We start from the raw sequence: 18454 nt of genomic DNA on the forward strand, positions 1-18454 counted from the left end.
ATTGATTATGTTGTATTATGTTGAACATGTTGAACGCAGAAATAAATTTCAAGCAAACAAACAAAATATATAGATTTTTAAACAGATGTATACCGGTAAATAGACTGATAGGTAGATAGACATGTTTGAACAAAAGGTAGATATTAGATAAAGATAGATAGAAAGGCATATACACAACATAGATCCACAAACAGATAGAATGATAGATACTTTTAAAAAATAAATTAATAACGAAGTGAATAGAATGACAGACAAAATCAAGATAGATAGACAGATACCTATAATAGATAAGTAGATAGATAAATAGCTGATATAGAATAGATAGACTAGAATAGATAGATAGAGAAAGAGATACCGAAAGATAAATAGGCAGATGGATATGAAGACTGATGGACAGATATATATTTAAACAGCTGGATAAATCATTAAAGAGATAGATAAATAGATAGATAGATTGATTGATAGATATGATTGATTAGTCGATTGATTGATCAATTGATTGATTGAGAAAAAAAAGCATTAACATATTTAATGAGATGAATACATATAATAATTAAATAGATATATAGATAGAGAGAAAGACAGACAGATTGATATATATATATAGAGAGAGAGAGAAAATAAGATAGGTAGATAGATATATTGATATATATAACAGAGATAGTGGATAGACAGATTATGATTAGAGATAATAAAGGTTAGAGATAATATGAAAAAGAATACTGTATGTTTAATTTTAGATGATTTTGTGATGACCACACCTGTACTTTACTTAAGCGAGATTCAATCTGAGCAATCACTGTGGCACGATTGGCATTTTGTTGAAAAGAAATTTAGATTTGACTGTCATCAGCATGTATCATTCTGTTAATACCACATTTCTCTATTTTATCTTCTAACGGTAAAGCGTACATTGACAAACACAGTGGCCCCATTACTGAACCCTGAGAAACGCCTTCGCTGAGGACAACAGGATGAGAAAGAGTACCGTTTACAACAACACTTTGAGTACGATTAAGCATGAGTGAAAAAGTTCAATGCCGATCCAGTAATTCCATATCTCGTTGACAGGCGCCGGAACATAATGTCATGATCAAGAGTGTCAAAAACAGACGAGTAATCAAGCACCAAGAGCACCGATTCCTGGCCTCTGTCTGCTGCAAGGAGTAAATGAGAACCATTGCCGTCTCAACGCTGTGATGTTTCCTGTAAGCCGATTGTGTACTCCCTTGTCATGTAAACCATTCACATTTAGATAAGCATGTATTTGATCTTCAGATGCTCGCTCAGTTAATTTTCCAAGAAATTGAAGCATCGCAATTGGTCGTGCGTGTGAGCGCAGGAACAAGTTCATTAATGCATTTTTGACAAACCATGTAGGTATAGAATCCTACTCGCAGGATAAAGATGGAAAGTACGCGTTTGACTGCTCCTTCAGTGACAGTATTGCACTTTTGTAAAAGTAGGACAGTCTACAGCATTCGATGGTTGTGCTACTAGAACGCGATGTAGCTGACATCTGGCAACTTAATCTTTAACCTTCTTTAGAGAAGAATTTATGCATAGGCCTACTAGTCAGCTGGCCGTGTATCGTTAGAATAAGCTCATTGCGTAATTGGCAGGATTTTCCTAATGATTGTTGGTAAGGAACGCCAAACTTTGACGCTTGAATATTTCTTTAGCTTTTTCATAAATGACTATATCAGCGCGAAGAGCTTCATAGACCTCCGGGTCTTCTTTAAGGTTTCTTTTCCATTCTACAACACTCTTCTCTTTGCTGATTCTTCTACTTCTTGCTACGTTGCGGTAATCACTCTTGTTCAGCTGGCTCCGGCCACACGTTTTTTGGAATGGTAAATGGTATACCTTTTCAAGCATTCGAAGTGTGAGGTCGTATTGCTCGGTTAGTCCGATCATAGTGAACCATTCTTCCAGATGTTCTACACAGTACTGTAGAAGGATGTCCATCTGGCCTGAGGTGAGGGCGCGCTTCAAGATAACCTTCTGCCGGAACCAGCACGGAGTATTAGAGAAAGTCCTTCCCTTGGAATGGGGAATGCCGTCAAGTCCTTGCTTTGCGTATTCGGGGTTTGCACCGCAGAACCACGGTTTCATCAGCAACTGTCTGAAGAAATAACTTCCTTGGTGAACAGCCCATCTCTTCAGATCAGCTTCCCAAGGGTTTAGTCCTTCGCATAGCTGGTCTTTCGCGCGCTTGCAGTATGAGAACGAGGAGAGCAGCCTTTCGTATGGATCCCTCAAAATAGTAAAGTAAGAGCAGCTTTTATTACCGACTGCGTCGCAGATACCAAATGAATAATCACCCATTAAGATGTCATATTTTAATTTACCATTTTTGATGTCCGTTTGGATTCTTGCCCTAGCTTCACTAACCGTGACAACTGGTTTCGGATTGGGACGTGTCTTTGACATCATTGAGAGGCATGTCTTAGTGGTGGTCCCGGCTGCTTTATTGAGATGCATGTACACGAGAATGCCATCTGCGTACCTACGTTCATTTGTTACGTTGTCTCTCATCGTGAAGTAATTCGGCAGTAAGTTTTTGGTATCGGGGAGCCATTTCTTGATGTGATCAGTGGAGATTTCTTGTGCAGCTGTATGGTTGTCGGACTTCATTTCTTCATGATCTTCGGACATGTAAGAGATGTCTAGCGATCTGTAAACGAAGTGGGAAAATGACATTATTAATTACGAATAATCATTCGAAATGGTGATAAATGAATTATTGATCATAATGATCTTATGCAACCACGTGAGTGCGGTTTTCGGATTCCAGTGACCGGGGTTCCATTCCCACTTGTTGCGCTAGTGCCTCTTTGGTATTGACACCAATCCTCACTACCATGTCCATTGGAGACTCGGGGGGGGGGGGGCAGTGGCACTTCCATTGATAAGTAGAGATCATGCGCGACAATAGGGTCTCGAAAAAGGACCCAAAGCAAGTATTTTCCGTATCCTGAAAATACACCCTAACAAGTATTGGTGTGTGAAACCCTACCCTTAACAAGCATTGGAAACAAAACGATACTTATGACAGGTATTCCCTGAATTATTGAACCCCTAAACAAGTACAGCGGTATTGTCACGGATGTCGGTAGTCGGTTTTACCTTTAATTTACCTACATCGTTGGGTTTAGTACGGCCCCATCTCGCACTCTAAAACGGTCGTCGGTAGTCGGTTTTACCCTTAATTTACCTAAGTCATTGGGTTTAGTACGGCCCCACCTCGTACTCTAAACGGACGTCGGTAGATGGTTTTATCTTTAATTTACCTACATCATTGGGTCTAGTACGGCCCCACCTAGCTCTTACTCAAAACAGGTAGTGTTGACTGTTGGGGCAGAAAGTACATCCTTTATTTTTCATATCCTCACAAATTTGACCCTAAACACGGAGCTTTCCAAGCGAAAATAGATACCCGTTTTAGCATTATTTTAGTGTTTCTTACACCCTTATTCCGTTACGTACGTAACATGCCCTATCTCGAAAAAGGCATTTTTTATACGTGTTTTTTTCTTGGTCGCGCATGGTATCCTCTCGTCATAAGTGCCCCCCCCCCCCCCGGATCGGAGAGGACCTGAAGCCGTCGGTTTCCTGGTTGATTACTCACAGACATTCATGCTTTCTAAGCAATCAGGGTAAAAAATCACCACCATTAACCATTAAAAATCGCGAAGAATGTCAAACAAAAGACACACAACGGAGGGTGTTTTCTGACTGGTACTATTATAATCAAGGTTTTTTACATCCCATACTTTGACTAATGTAACTGTACACAGCCAAAACGGTGGCGTTAACCGGTGTACCTAGAGGACCACACCAGTTATTTTAAAATTGTTGGTGTTAGTTTTACACCTATAGGTGTTATTACAACACCTTTTGTTATTACATTTACACTCTTTGCTGGTATGTTTAATCTCTAGGGTGTAATTTTCAGGGTGTGGTCCTCTATTAACACAAATTGGTGTCAGTTTTAACACCGAAGTTTTTACAGTGTAGAAAAGTGGCATGTCAAGCGCTGTCTAAGCATCACTGATCGAGATTCTGAACAGCAGAAAACACATCATTGTTCAAGAACTCATACACTTGACAAACTTGAAAGAAATAAGTTGAAAATCGATACGATGAGGTGTCGGACTAAAAAAAAATCCAAGGGGGGGGTGTTAGCTCGGGGGATTGGTAGCTATGCCTACTATTATTCTCTATTCCTATTTCTTTCACAAGATTTTTTATTAAGAGTTCCCAATCTGTTATACATGCAATTTTACACATACATACAGCATGGTCATGGGAAGTGGGGTGCTGGGCTGCAGAAGTAGGCAGGAATCTGGTAGGTGTCGGAAATTTGGAAAATATTTTTTTAAAATACCCACAATTTGTAGTGAAACTATTTTTGGACGGGTCAAATCTTCTTCCGCACCCCATCCAACAGAATCGTTTCCAGGGCCGCCCTGACATACAGTGCTGCTCAAAGCTTGAACTTCACCAAAAAATAACATAATTAGAGTGTTCTGTGTTGTCTTAGATAATTATGAAGTCAGATAATAAAATAGTTTGTGTTTCTGGGCTCGCCGAACATTATAGTGCTGTTGTCTACATTCAACTCTTAGCATGAATGAGTGCCTTTTGTGGTAGGGTTTACTTACCTTTAAGCACAACTATATGTGCGTGAGAGAGTGGGTGTGAGGGGGCGTGTATAATTTTACTATCGACCAGAGCCCCGTTGAATGACTTACATGTATTGCCATCTAGTGGTAACTTCCGTGGTAACGATGATCAACAGCCAATCAGAATCAAAGATTCCATGCAAGTTACCACCGCTGGATGGCATGATGGCGACTTTATTATGCAACGGGGCCCAGGTGACTGCCCAGGGTCGCTGCTAATGAAATTAAATGGACTGCGCATGCACCTGTTGCGTAATTTCAGCGATTGTTTTTCAGTTGTATTCTATAGCGATTAGCGAACCTAAAATCTATCCTCGACGAGGAAATACTCTGGCATTCAGGTTTTGCATGTTTGGCAGGTATACTGTAAAGGTCTATGCTCTGGCGCATTGCGTTTTTCATTTTTTATTCTTTCATTGGCAATAACACACTTCTCCAAACAGCTCAATGGATCTGGTATTTTCTTATCTTCTTATCCACTAAACCTTGTTTACTATATATGAACCTTACTGTATAGCTGCTTAAACGGTTCAAACAGATGTTGAAAATCTTGATCAACTGAGTTTGATATTTAATTCTCAACAAATCAAACATGTTTTTTAACTGTTAAACAATTATTGTATAGACAAACTAGTGAACCACTGCATAGAGGATAGGAGCGTTTCATTAATATTTTGAGCTAACAAGTATGCAGATCTGATTCCTTGATCTTTACTGCCGGATGAAATAGGACTTAGTCTGTTCATGAAACGTTTCCACCGGGCCAGTTAAACAACTAGAAAGCTGTGTTAATTTATGATTGAGAATTAGGCCTCTATTAATTTCTATCTTTTCACTTTTTAGCTATCATTTAACCCGCTGCCAAATAACAATCCTGTCTGAAATTTTTGTCTTATTCTTAAAAAAATGCATATTTGAAAACAACATGAAATGATTAGCTGAAAGCACTTGTTGGTATTTGTTATTTCTTTTTATCTTAATTTGATTTACTCTTGCGAGGTCTGGTAAACAGTACATTGTTTTCAACCAACGGTGACATCGTACACTTTTATGACTTTGGTGCTTTATTCAACAAATAATTTTGCCATGTATATTCCCTATTATCTCCAAACGCGTCCGGTCTACAACCATTCGATTCTTTCATTATCTACGCATAATGGAACTTTCATTTTGAAAAAAAAAATGTTTCGAAGTGCCCATGAAAATAATAATGATAGGCATTTATATAGCGCCATCTATCTAGTCATTACTATTATTATTACCCCGGCTTTAGCTCGAGCTGCCTTTCAACGCTCATGCATTGTAGTAATTAATCCTGCCGGATACCCATTCATCTCACCTGGGTTGAGTGCAGGACAATGTGGATAAATATCTTGCTGAAGAAAATTACGCCATGGCTGGGATTCGAACACATGACCCTTTGTTTCAAAGTCAGAAGACTAATCCACTGGGCCACAACGCTCCAGTCTTTTCCATGTAATCACAAATGTACGTATTGAGGTATCAGCTGTTAAGATTGCATGTTACAATTGACACATTTTTGTGAGAAAGGGATATTGTACAATAAAGGTTGCTGTTGTTTTATTCATATTCTGTTTAAATTGTAAAGCGCTTAGAAACAGTTTTGTAATAGGCGCTATATGAAAGGTCCATATTATTATTATTTATTATTATGTAGTAATGGATAATTGGATATGTACACTTACATTGCATATTTTCTCCCCTGTGGAACTGGATTTCTGAAATATACAGTACATTGCGATACGAATAAAGAACGCGAGGTAGAACAAGGAAAATTGAAAAGCCATGCAGAAAATTTGAAAAGAATCGTAAGAGTTTATCCAGTGAACATCCAGTTAACAGTGCAGTGCCATAACAGTATGCAGATTCGAGGAATGATTAATTCACCATTTTTATGAAATGAATAAAAAAATATGATAATGATTAAAACATTTGTTACCAAATATTTAAACGGGCTGTGTCTACGTAGCAACTCTAATCGCTGCAAGCTATTTAACTGGTAAGCACTGGCACCTACATGTACGCAGGGGGGGGGGTAGGGGGCAGTCTACCCTCCCTGACGAGTCACAACCCATGCAAGGGGTGTGTCCCTGCCGCCACCCCCCCCCCCCCCCCCGACGAGTTTGAAGACCTATTTTTTCCCTTACGAAATCCTACATTTGTGGTTGAAGACCTTTTTTTTCTTTTTTTCCTTTTCAAATTTTTCGGCGGACGAATTGCCCCTCCCCCCCTGTGGAAAATCCTAGGTACGCCACTGCTGGTAAGCAGGTGATTGTAACTCCTATATAGGCTTAAAAAGGAGTTAGGAGATTTAGTCAGGTACTCTTTTATCCGGTCATGGCAGAGTAAGTCCATGATGCTAGGTTGAGACACCAAAAACCTAGGGCAATGCATATGCATATGCATACAGCTAAGAGCGCCATATAACTGCTAGGACGATGCAAAGTTAATTTAGCAGCAGGAAACCCAAGAGTCATAGTCCAAGATAGAAGAGGCATAACTTGTTTTTTTCATGTATACAATATTTTTTTATGGTTTCTTGTCAATTCGAGGGTGCTGATTACGAATCTAAATAATGCCACTCGTGTAACCTTGAGCATTTTCCGCAAATTGGCAAAATCCAATATGGCCGCTAAAATATGCAAATTGCCCCAATATTGTATATAATGCATGAAATTGTGTGGCAGGAGTGAAATACTCTGAAAAAAATTACAAAATATTTATTTTCTGGATATCCAAAATGGCCAAAGTTACACAAGTAGCGTCATTCAGATTCGTAATCAGCACCCTCGAACTGACAAGAAACCCTAAAAAAATATTGTATATATGAAAATTAAGGTTTAGTCACTTTTTCTATGGGGCCTATCCTGGCCTTGATGCCAGGACACGCATGGAACACATCCTGCAGTCCCAGTGAACATATTTCTTTTAAGACATCGGCCTACCGTAACTGTTTTTTTTTTACTTTATGAGAGTAGGCCTACATGTGTAAACAAACCATGATCTAAAAGATGAGTGGTTTACATGACAGTCACTGGTGTCTATTCAATCGGTATATCAATTGTTATATATATATTACTCATATATTGTTCAAGAGGGATGATTGATTGTTTCACCCCCTTACATAGTATGACATCACGGATCGACACCAGTACCTACCTAATAGTGTTTAAAGATGGACTGAAAATGAGTGTGCACCAATGCACATCAACGATACTTCCATCTTGTTGGGCCTGATGCATGTTTTACCCTCCGAATCGATTATATTTATTACACGTTTTACCATGGATACTGGGGCCATACGGCATGTACGCATATTTTATTACTTCCATTCCGACTATACCATCGTCATCCCTGTGTATCTGTTAATGTATAGTTAAAATTTAAATGCAATTATCTCCGCTAGTTGATCACTTGCAGAGTTAAGGGTAGGCTTTTCTCTATCAGCTACGTAAAACAAAATGTTGGCACATCGAAGCTTAACATTGTCAGGGGTTGGGGTGTCGAAGGCCCCCCCCCCCCCCCCTAGGCTCTATCATGTTGTTGTATATTGCCTATATTTATTGGAAAATCACTATTTTTTGAAGCACCCATGGAGGCAAAAGGCATTTCTGTTATACAGTACAGCCACTTTACTTTAAAACCACTTGGAGGGAAAAGAGTTGGCTTTGTTCGACCAGCTACATCAAAATAAGTAGCACATCGAAGCCTACCCCTCTGGTGGGGGGGGGGGGGGTGGGGCGGACTGTGGAAGTCACCCTCCCCCTTCTGCTTATTGCTAATTTATTTGGAAATTCACTATTTTGGACCCAACATTGAGGCAAAAAAGCGTTTGTGCTTTATAGTACACCACATTTTATTGATTTGAAAGACTAGAGTTCGTTCTACCAGCTACATAAATAAGCACATCGAACTCTAGCAATCTCAGGTGCTGTCTAAGTCACCCCTTCCCCCTCCTCTATATCATGTATATATATATATAGTGTGGAAGCGCCGTGGTGTAGCGGTTCTGACTCTCGCCTTGTAATCAGGTGGTCGTGTGTTCGAATCCCGCCATGGCCTAGCGCCCTTTGGCAAGGCGTTGGGTACCGGTAAGAAACAACCGTCATTGTGGTGGGTTTAGCAAGTTTGCGCCTAACAGGCTGCTTGGAATGCTATGAATCCAGTGACCGGGTAATAATAATTGTGAAGCGCTTTGAACAGTCCTAGATTGATATAAAGCGCTATATAAATGCCAATTATGATTATTATTATTGGCAATTTCACCATTTTGGATCGCCCATTGAGGCATAAGGGCATTCCTACTTACAACCAATTTTGATTTTCTTGCTATTACTTGGAGAGGAAAGCATGGGCTTTGGTCTTTCAGCTACATAAAGCGCTTGCACATCGAAATCTAGCCATCTCAGGGGCTGTCTTAGTCAACCTCCCCCTCTATATTATGTATATTGCCTATGTATTGGAAATTACAGCATTTTGAATCACTCATTGAGGCAAAAGTTCATTTCTACTATACATGTATATAGTACAGCAATTTTATTTTTCTTGCAATGACTTGGATAGGAAAGTGTAGGCTTTGCTATATCAGCTATACAGGTGCTGGCAAATAAAAGCCTGTCCCCTTCGGGATGCAGTTGAAATCACCACCATCGCTTTTGCATTATTGCATATTTATTAACAAATTAACCATTTTGAAGCCCCCATTAAATGGGGGCTTCAAAATGGTGAATTTTTCAAAAAAAATTTCAATAACGCCTTTTTGCCTAAACTTTAGGCAAAAAAGCGTTTCTGATTTATAGTTCTTCCACTTTTGCCTTGAAACCACTTTGATAGGGAGGAAATAATAGGTTTTGTTTTTCAGCCACATTCAAAGAAGTGCTGGCAAATAAAAGCCTACCCCCTGCGGGAGGCTGTTACAATCACCCCATCCTTTTTTGCAATATCGCCTATTCATTGGGAAATTCATCATTTTCAGTCCCCAATTAATGCAAAAAGGCGTTCTGATAAATAGTTCTACCACTTTTACTGCCGTGAAACCACTTTAGTAGGGAGGAGAGAATAGGTTTTGCCTTATCAGGCACATATAAAGAAGTGCTGGCAAATAAAAGCCTACCCCCTCCGAGAGGCTGTCGAAATTACCCCATCCTTTTTCATGATTGCCTATTTATTGAAAAATTCACCATTTTGAAGCACACATTGAGGCAAAAAGTCATTTCGGATTATAATATATATATATGTATGTATGTATGTATGTATAAATATATATATCTCTGTGTGTGTGAAGTTATACATGTACAACAGCTTTGGCAACTCCTTTATTTAAATATCGTGTGAAAAAAATGGACGAAGAGAACAATGGTAGGCGTAGCTTAAATCAAGGTTCCTATCTACCCTTTGGAAAAATTGTCTCTACCGGGAATATATATATATATTTAGGGGGGGGGACGCAGGAAAAAAATTGACAATATGGTGTGGCGGACTGTCAAGTCAAACTTCAAATGCCTAATTAATCAACACTATGACACTATGATTGTTGGGGGTTTTTTTAGACCGGAAAGATAACAGAGAAGAACAAGATTATTTTCCAAACCTTTCTGAATCTGGATTACTCCAGTAATCTCGTCCGTAGATTGGCGCATTGAATAAATGACGTTGGTTCGAGAAGAACTGTACAGACACGAAAAATCCACAGCAGGCCACTCCAACGACGACCAATGCTCGCAGAAGCCTCATTTCTAAAGTCACAATCTCTAAATGTATCCCAATCCTAATTGTATGAAGGCCTGATCAGAAGAATGCAACACGCGTCGTCTCTGATGGCCGAATCACTGCACTGGACCATGTACGACAATACACCAGACGGTGGACTGTACTGTTTCCAGAAGAAGAAGATGTACACGTGGAAATCCTGATCCGATATGCCAGAACACAAATATATACCAGACATTCTTTCCTGATGCTATCAGAATATGGAACTCACTCCCAGCAAAGATAGTCCACAGCACTAGCTCCCTCGCGTCTTTTAAGCAGGAGCTGCAGCGAAGGAGGCTTTTTTACTCGCACTATTCATCTGGGCACTTGACAAGCACTACCAGTACGATGATACGCCAACGGCAGTCTGTACTTTACAGGAAGAAGAAGGGGAACATATCAGCGCTGATGATCCATCGACTTCGGTCAAGCTAAATGGCACACGCAAATCTGAAGGAAGGTCATCTTTTGAATTGTATTCATTACAGAGATCTTGAAATCCCCCTACGCTTATAGAAATGAATGGTCAATAAGGGTCTTCCTTTGATGAAATATTGACCCCAACAAAGGAGACTACCGAAGCGTATCTTCATGGACTTATCCACGGAGAATTATTCTATTGTTACGGGGTGCTGAGCATTGTCACAGCACCCCCAGTATTAATTGATAATCCTCCGTGGATAGTTCCGTGCCTATCTTCCCAGAAATGGCTAAGGAAAAAAGTTGATTTGTCTCTCCTTCCCATAGAATATACCCCCTTTTAAAAATTTCTAATAGCCTTAATGTGTTTTCACAACAGTTTGTACGCTTCAAACACACGATTCATTGACGAAAACGTCCCCGAAATTATTTTTCATATCTACTTTGGATCGTGATATGCGTGTCTTTCCCTGCGCTCTGTCTTGGCACTAAGTTTGTATGATACCGCATTGTGTCTGATGTGTGTGTGGTGGGAGACGCGGCGGGTCACGTGTAAGATAGTCGCAGTCGAAATTTTTTTGCATTACCATATTTCAGACATGTCAGATATGCCTACTGTGTGGTGGATTATATGTGTATACCTTCAATGAAAAACAACTCAATATTTCGTCAGATGGTTGCGCTTTTAACACGCTTTTAAGGGAATGCACCCGAGTAGTAAGATTACCGTTTCTTCCATCGCCCAGAAATTTTTTTTATAGCATGACCATATGGCATGACTACTTAAAAGACCTTTCAATACAGTATTCTGCCAGTTTGAACACCCAGCAGGCAATTTGCAAAACTGATACTTATCATTGAATTCAAGCGTTACTTTCCAAATGAACATGATGAAGGCAACAACGATTCTTATTATCCTATTGAATCACGAAATAAGCTGTGGATCAAACCTAACTCATGTATAGATTTAGTCATTTTATTGTATTTTTCACTTTTTTAAGGTCATTTTCAAGTTAGGGGCTATTCGGTTGCCATGGTAATGGCCTAAACTTGTGTGCAGCAATTTATACATGGCTAGCAGCAAGCACTTCCTGAATCAGCAACGATAACTAAGGAGAAAAGGGGAAAAAATCAGATTCTGCATTTCTTACCAAAATTTCTTTCTGAGGGAAAAGCCGTTGCCATGGCAACGGTCAAATTTGTTAAACGTTGAATCTATGTTGATATCAGAATATTTGAAGTAAAATTTCTGTGTCGATGTGTCATCATTAAAGCATCATCACCATCATCATCCTCTCCATCACCTTCATCTTCACCATTTCACCGTCATCTTCATCCTTATCATCTCCATCTTCATTGCTCAAATTAGATTACTGCTGTTTTTCATAAAATGTACTGTATATCGATTCTGCTGTATTAATGTATTATATTAATCAATGAGTTTAAACCTGGGGTTGTCATTTTTTCAAGCAATCTGCTTATGATGACAATCCTTCTCCTGCAAATTGTAAATGTTAACTAATTTGGTATGAGATCAATTTTGTTTGTAATGATAATTTTAGTACATTTAGTTATGATTCATGCCAAAAAATTTATCAATATACTATGTTTGTTATGTTATGGAAAATGTATTATATGTGAGCCATCCTGGGAAAATGGGTATTATAGGTGAAATTTTGGATTTTGGTGTTTTTATGTTTTTTGGTACCTGGACACAGGTACAATGTCTATACAAAATATTAGAGTCTAATTCATGTTTAAATTAGAGATATGGCCAATTGAATCAGGGGTACCCCCCCCCCCCTGCCTGGCTGTAAGGGTAGTCATGGTAGTCTGGCATATTATTCATCTTTTCATGATAGGGAAATGTTGGTTCTCTTGTAACGCCCAACATACCTGGCCTAGGCGAGGTGATCTTTGTAGTGCAGACATAATTTCATACATAAACACCTAGGCGAATACAATAAAACAAATTATTATGCATATTCAACCACACCCACACTAGAACCCACACCCACACACTCACATTATATGCAAAAAAAAACCCTTATGGAGACCATTTGTCATACTACATTCGTCATAGCGCGTAGTTTTAACATGGGAGGAGATCACCAGATCCAATGACCAGGGGCAGATGTGGTTGGATTATTTATCTGAATTCTTTTTTTTGGGGGGGGACAGCTTATCATTATTTTTTTGGGGGGTGCCCACCCCCACATACGCCGCAGAATATTTTCGAAAATGGGAGGGGGCTGTCCATGCAAACAAAAAGATCACAATCAAATTGTATTTTTTTTACATGTTTATACATGCGTTCTAGGTAAAAAGGTGGGGCCAAAGCCCCTGCCCACCTCTACCCTACTAGATTCCTCCCTGCCCATAACCCCCCCCCAAAAAAAAGACACTACCTTGCTGTTTGTCCATACTTTACTTTCTCGCAAAGTAAAATCTAAAAAAATCATGCTTAAGCTTTGGAAAATAAACACAAACAAAATTCAATTTTGCAAAACCAAGTTTTTTATGTGGCAATAAAGCTGATGCGAGCTACATTTCATAAAGGTTTAATATGACAGCAACTCTTGACGAAATATCAACTTTCATTGAACGAGCGAATCAGGAAGCAGAAGTTTCACTGTTTTCATGGTAGTTTTCATTCGAGCAAGGGATCATAATTACCAACATTTCTTGAAATGGGCCACAGTTGGTTTCTTTTTAGGGATGGGGTAGTCATGGAAATATATTTCACAAATTAGTGCCAAATTATCTGGATCACTGAAGGATTATGATTTTTTGGCACTTCGTTTAAAAAGAAAAAAAAAACTTTGCATAAAAACTTGTCTCCACATATTAAAACGACAGGTGTTATAACTAACAAATAATCACAAATACATAATCTTCTTTTCTATGCTACACTCTGTACACGTGTGAATGAAATGCGTTGTAAACATCTAATGCTTGAATAAAAATATAATTTCAGAGGTTAATTCTTGATATGGAAGAGACTACATACATTTACTCTTTTCTACGCAGCAGTATTAGCAAAACTCAGGGATGTGCATCGCTCTCCACTGTCCAAATTTGCACTAAAAAGGATATTAAACACGACAATCTCTCCTTAGTGTGTGCCTTTAGTATTATTACACACTCCTTAATACAGTAGCAAACTTACCACATTTCAATTTTCTACAATGACATCCTTCTAATGGGTCAGCAAACGTCATAAATTAAGTTAAATGTTTTTTAATCGAAAAAATTCATAGAGTTTGTTCATTCAAAGAAAAACATGTATTTTTTTTCCATTTCCTCCCCAACCGGGGAGACCGAGGTGCCTTGTCATCATCTAAGATCTTTCCATATATCCTAATCCTTCTATTTGGAAAATCCAGTTGATATATATGGGAGTATCTGAGAGAGTATGTCAGCAGGGTCACCAAAAGGGATAATTTTCGTCCTCTGCATTGTTTGCTTTCTTCATGTCCCGGTCTTAAAAATGCCACGTTCCGATGACTCGAATCTGCATGTTTGATGAATGCAATTGAAAAGTTCACCGATATTAATGTGTTATAAAAACAGTCACATTACATTCTTATTTCTTCATGATTCATGGACATTTATCAACAACATGATATTTAACATTTCACTCTTTGACTGTGTGTAAATGTTATTTGTATTTCTAATAATGGTGGAAGTACTCGCTGATGTCATATTTTTCTACCAAAAATAATAAGATTAAACTATTGTTGGGTAAAAGAAAAATTGAAGGGCGGCTGTCAGCTGCATTGTGGTTCTGAGATGCCTTGTCCTCACTGCACTAATACAGTTGCTCTGTAGATCCATGATGTGCCTTTAACATGCTTCACATAACGAAATAAAGGCCAATTAGTTAACAAATTTTCAGAGTTGAAGTTTATTTTTAAAAAAGACTTTAAAAAAATATATTTCTTTTTATTTTCAAAAATATTTCTTGTTTAAACATTGAATGATTTTGTGTAGAAAGTTGGCGAACCTCATGTAATGTAGCTCGACTAGATGGTAGAAAAAATAAGAAATAACCCCCCCCCCAAAAAAAAAAAAATATATATATTGTTATTTTTGAATAAATTTCTTATAAATTGTGACAATCTGTTTTCTAGTTATAATTTCGATATCATTTGCACAGTTTTGGTAAACCTCATGCAAATGAACCCCACCCCTCTGAAAAAAAATTAAAATCAGAAGTCCGACAAATAAGAATTTGTTTTGGAAGGGGATTTGAAAAATGTCCATAATTAAAAAGGATACTTCGAGCTTAAAATGATCTCATCAAACGTACTAAGATACAAGCAAATGCTGCAAATTTCATCAAAATCTGATAACTAGATCTAAAAAGGTTTTTCATGCAATATAAGCACGTCTTAATAGATATTCGTTAGATGGGCTGATGATGTCACATCCCTACTTTAATTTTTCTTATGTCAAAACATAAAATCATACTTATTTATTTTGTCATACGTGTGTGAATGATAAATCACCCTTTTTGCATTCATTAATATCTAGTCTTGGAGGCGGACAATAGAACAAACATAATTTCATGTAATGATATACAAAATAACATTCAAGTTGAAACATCTTTGCATAAGTTTTTTTGGTATTGGTATTGGTATTTATTTTCCATATCACAATGTTAAAAAAACAATACAATGTAAATGTATGTACATAATAAAAATCGAAAGAGAGATGGCTGGATTAACCCACTCAGCTTTGTTAATGTAACAAAGCTGTTCTTCCTTGGGGTCCAGAAATATGTAACAACAGTTACTGTACATAACATATGATATAACAACAGTTACTGTACATGACATAAAATAGAATTAAACATAATAATTTAACTAAACAATAATGAAAAACAGTAAAAAGAATACAAGAGAATACATCTATACCCTATAACGCGACCCCCCCCCCCCATCCCCACCCGCCCACTTGTCGCTAGTATTTCTTTTAAAGGTCAGGGCAAGACTGAATTAACTTATTTAAATTTTTATAAAAAGTAAATAGGCTATTTGACAATTTTATTGTAGATGGTAGGTTATTATATTCTTGTGATCCTCTATATAAGAACGTTCTTCGACAGCATTCACTCTTGGGTTTGGGGATTTTAATATTTCCTTGCGATCGGAGAGAATACGAATGATTACAATATTGAAAAGACTCTGCTAAATAATGTGGGGATAAGTTATGAAGGGATTTGTATACCATTATGTTTAAATGTGATTTACGCCTTGATTTGAGAGACTGCCATCCTAGTTTTATATGAATATCATTGTTTGAAACGTGATTAAACGGATTTATTTTTAAAATGAGACGTCCGGCCCTATTTTGTAATTTTTGCAAACGTTCAGTGTGTTTTTTGCTTGCCGAATCATAAACAATATCTGCATAATCAAAAAGTGGAAGGATAATAGAATTGTAAACCATCTTCAGATTGGATTCTGATATAAAATGTCTAAGACGGGCCAGAAAGCTGACTACCTTACTAATTTTAGTGCACATTTCGTCAATGTGTATATTCCATTTTTTACTTTGGATCAAGGTACATTCCCAGATATTTAACAGTATTTCGTTGATCAATACGTTTACCAGATATAGTTACATTTAAAATATCACATTTAGATAGCATTTTCCCAGTTCCAAATAACATGCAAATGGTTTTATTAACATTAAGACTTAGTTTATTACAACATAACCAGTTATGAATTTTACGGAGATCAAAATTTACATTTTTTTCAATAATATCAACATTTCTATGAGAAAAATACAACACTGTATCATCTGCATATAAATGCAATTTGCAGTTTTTTACTTGTGTTATGAGATCATTTATGTAAATTGTAAATAAAATTGGTCCAAGTATGGAGCCCTGAGGAATTCCATAGTTTATATATGATATATTTGATATTACAGAATCTATTAAAGTACACATCTTCCTATTGTACAAGTAACTTTCGAACCAGCGTAAGGCGTCCGTCGAAACACCAATTCTTGAGAGTTTTCTAATAAGTATTGTAGTATCTACGGTGTCAAAAGCTTTTTTCAGGTCGATGAACACAGCACCAGTATAAAAGCCATTATCCATTTCTTTCAACCATTCATCGGTAACTTTCAATAAAGACGTTACAGTCGAATGCTTTTCTCTGAAGCCCGACTGTTGGGGACAAAGTATATTGTATTCTTTCATGTAAGATTTCAATTGATTACTAACAAGTTTCTCAAGAATTTTCGAAACAGTTGGTAAAATTGATATCGGTCTAAAATTAGAAGGGTCATCTTTGTTACCATATTTAAATAATGGAATTACTTTAGCAATTTTAAACTGATTAGGAAAAACACAATCTAGTAGTGACTTATTAAAAAGATAAGTTAAAGAAGGAACTATAACAGCAGAAGATAATTTTAAAAACTGTGCTGTGATTCCATCAATTCCATAAGAAGATTTATTTTTCAAGAGATTTATTTCTTTCAAAACAGCTGCCTCTGATAATACTCTAAAATTGAAAGAAGATACGGCTTGATATTCTTGATTAGATATGGATTCATTTGTAATAGGAATTGTGGATGCTAAATAATTTCCAACGTTTGCAAAATACTCGTTAAATTTTTCACTTTTTTCGAACAAAGTTTCACTATCTCTTTGAAATGTATTTTTATTACTATTGGTGCGAGGTAATAAAGATGTCAATACTTTCCAGGTGTTACCAGAGTTTTCTTTTATTTTCAATATCTTTTCGGAATAATATTTTTTCTTTCTTTTCCTTATCTCAAAAGTAACATTATTTCTCAGTTTTCTGTATTCTTTCATCATTGTTTCATCTTTATTTTTCCAAGCTTTTCGCTTTAATTTATCTCTTTTTCTTATCAATTCAAAAATATATGAATTCATCCATGGAGACTTCTTATTACTAATTTTCTTGCTCTTGATAGGCATATGCTGGTTAACAACATTCATAAGTAAAGCCTCCCATTTACTGACTGCTTCACTGATACACGTACAATCAAGAATTTCATGCCAAGGTTGATTACTTAAATCATCTAAATAAGATTCTAAATCAAAACCAGAAAATTTTCTATAATTTATAACTCGAGAAGAATTTTCAGTCTTTGACTTCCATATTGGCTTAAAGAGTGATCACTCATTCCAACATGCAAAACACCATGTGATTTTATTTTCTCAATTGAGTTAGTTAACATATGGTCAATGAGTGTCATTGTTTTTGCTGTAATCCTGGTATAATCTGTTGTATTAATTTGCTGTAATGAAAATAAGTTATGTATATCACTTAAACGGTTTGAATCGGACGATCCAGATATTTTCAGTAAATCACAGTTTGTATCTCCCATGACAATGATTGAATAATTAAAAGTATCCAAGAATGATAACAAATTTTCATATTGAAGATATAAATGAACATTGCTATTAGGTGGTCTATACCAAGTAAGAAAAATGATTGGGTTAGAGAATTTTGGTCGAATAATTAATGGGATGATTTCTAAGGAATTTACAACATCATATTTAATAAGTTCAAAAGACAAAGAATTAC

General features: G+C 37.0%; 1 protein-coding gene across 1 annotated transcript; it reads right to left on the reverse strand.

Annotated features, from left to right (window-relative positions):
• Window positions 1-623: 623 nt before the first annotated feature.
• On the reverse strand, window positions 624-10976 carry LOC121420320. Its single transcript, XM_041614908.1, has 2 exons — window positions 10300-10976; window positions 624-2677 (listed from the first exon to the last, which is right to left on the reverse strand). Exons 1-2 carry the CDS (start codon window positions 10440-10442, stop codon window positions 1630-1632), a joined length of 1191 nt encoding a protein of 396 aa, XP_041470842.1. The 5' UTR covers window positions 10443-10976; the 3' UTR covers window positions 624-1629.
• Window positions 10977-18454: the final 7478 nt, after the last annotated feature.

The sequence above is a fragment of the Lytechinus variegatus genome, chromosome 8 (genome assembly GCF_018143015.1).
Source record: "Lytechinus variegatus isolate NC3 chromosome 8, Lvar_3.0, whole genome shotgun sequence".
Lineage (NCBI taxonomy): Eukaryota > Metazoa > Echinodermata > Echinoidea > Temnopleuroida > Toxopneustidae > Lytechinus > Lytechinus variegatus.

Bases quoted from the DNA above. Each gene is read 5' to 3' on its own strand.
- LOC121420320 (XM_041614908.1), bottom strand. From the start codon at position 10,442: ATGAGGCTTCTGCGAGCATTGGTCGTCGTTGGAGTGGCCTGCTGTGGA. The intron at 2,678-10,299 runs GTTTGGAAAATA...CTTCGTTTACAG, and splicing joins AGTAATCCAGATTCAGAAAG to ATCGCTAGACATCTCTTACA.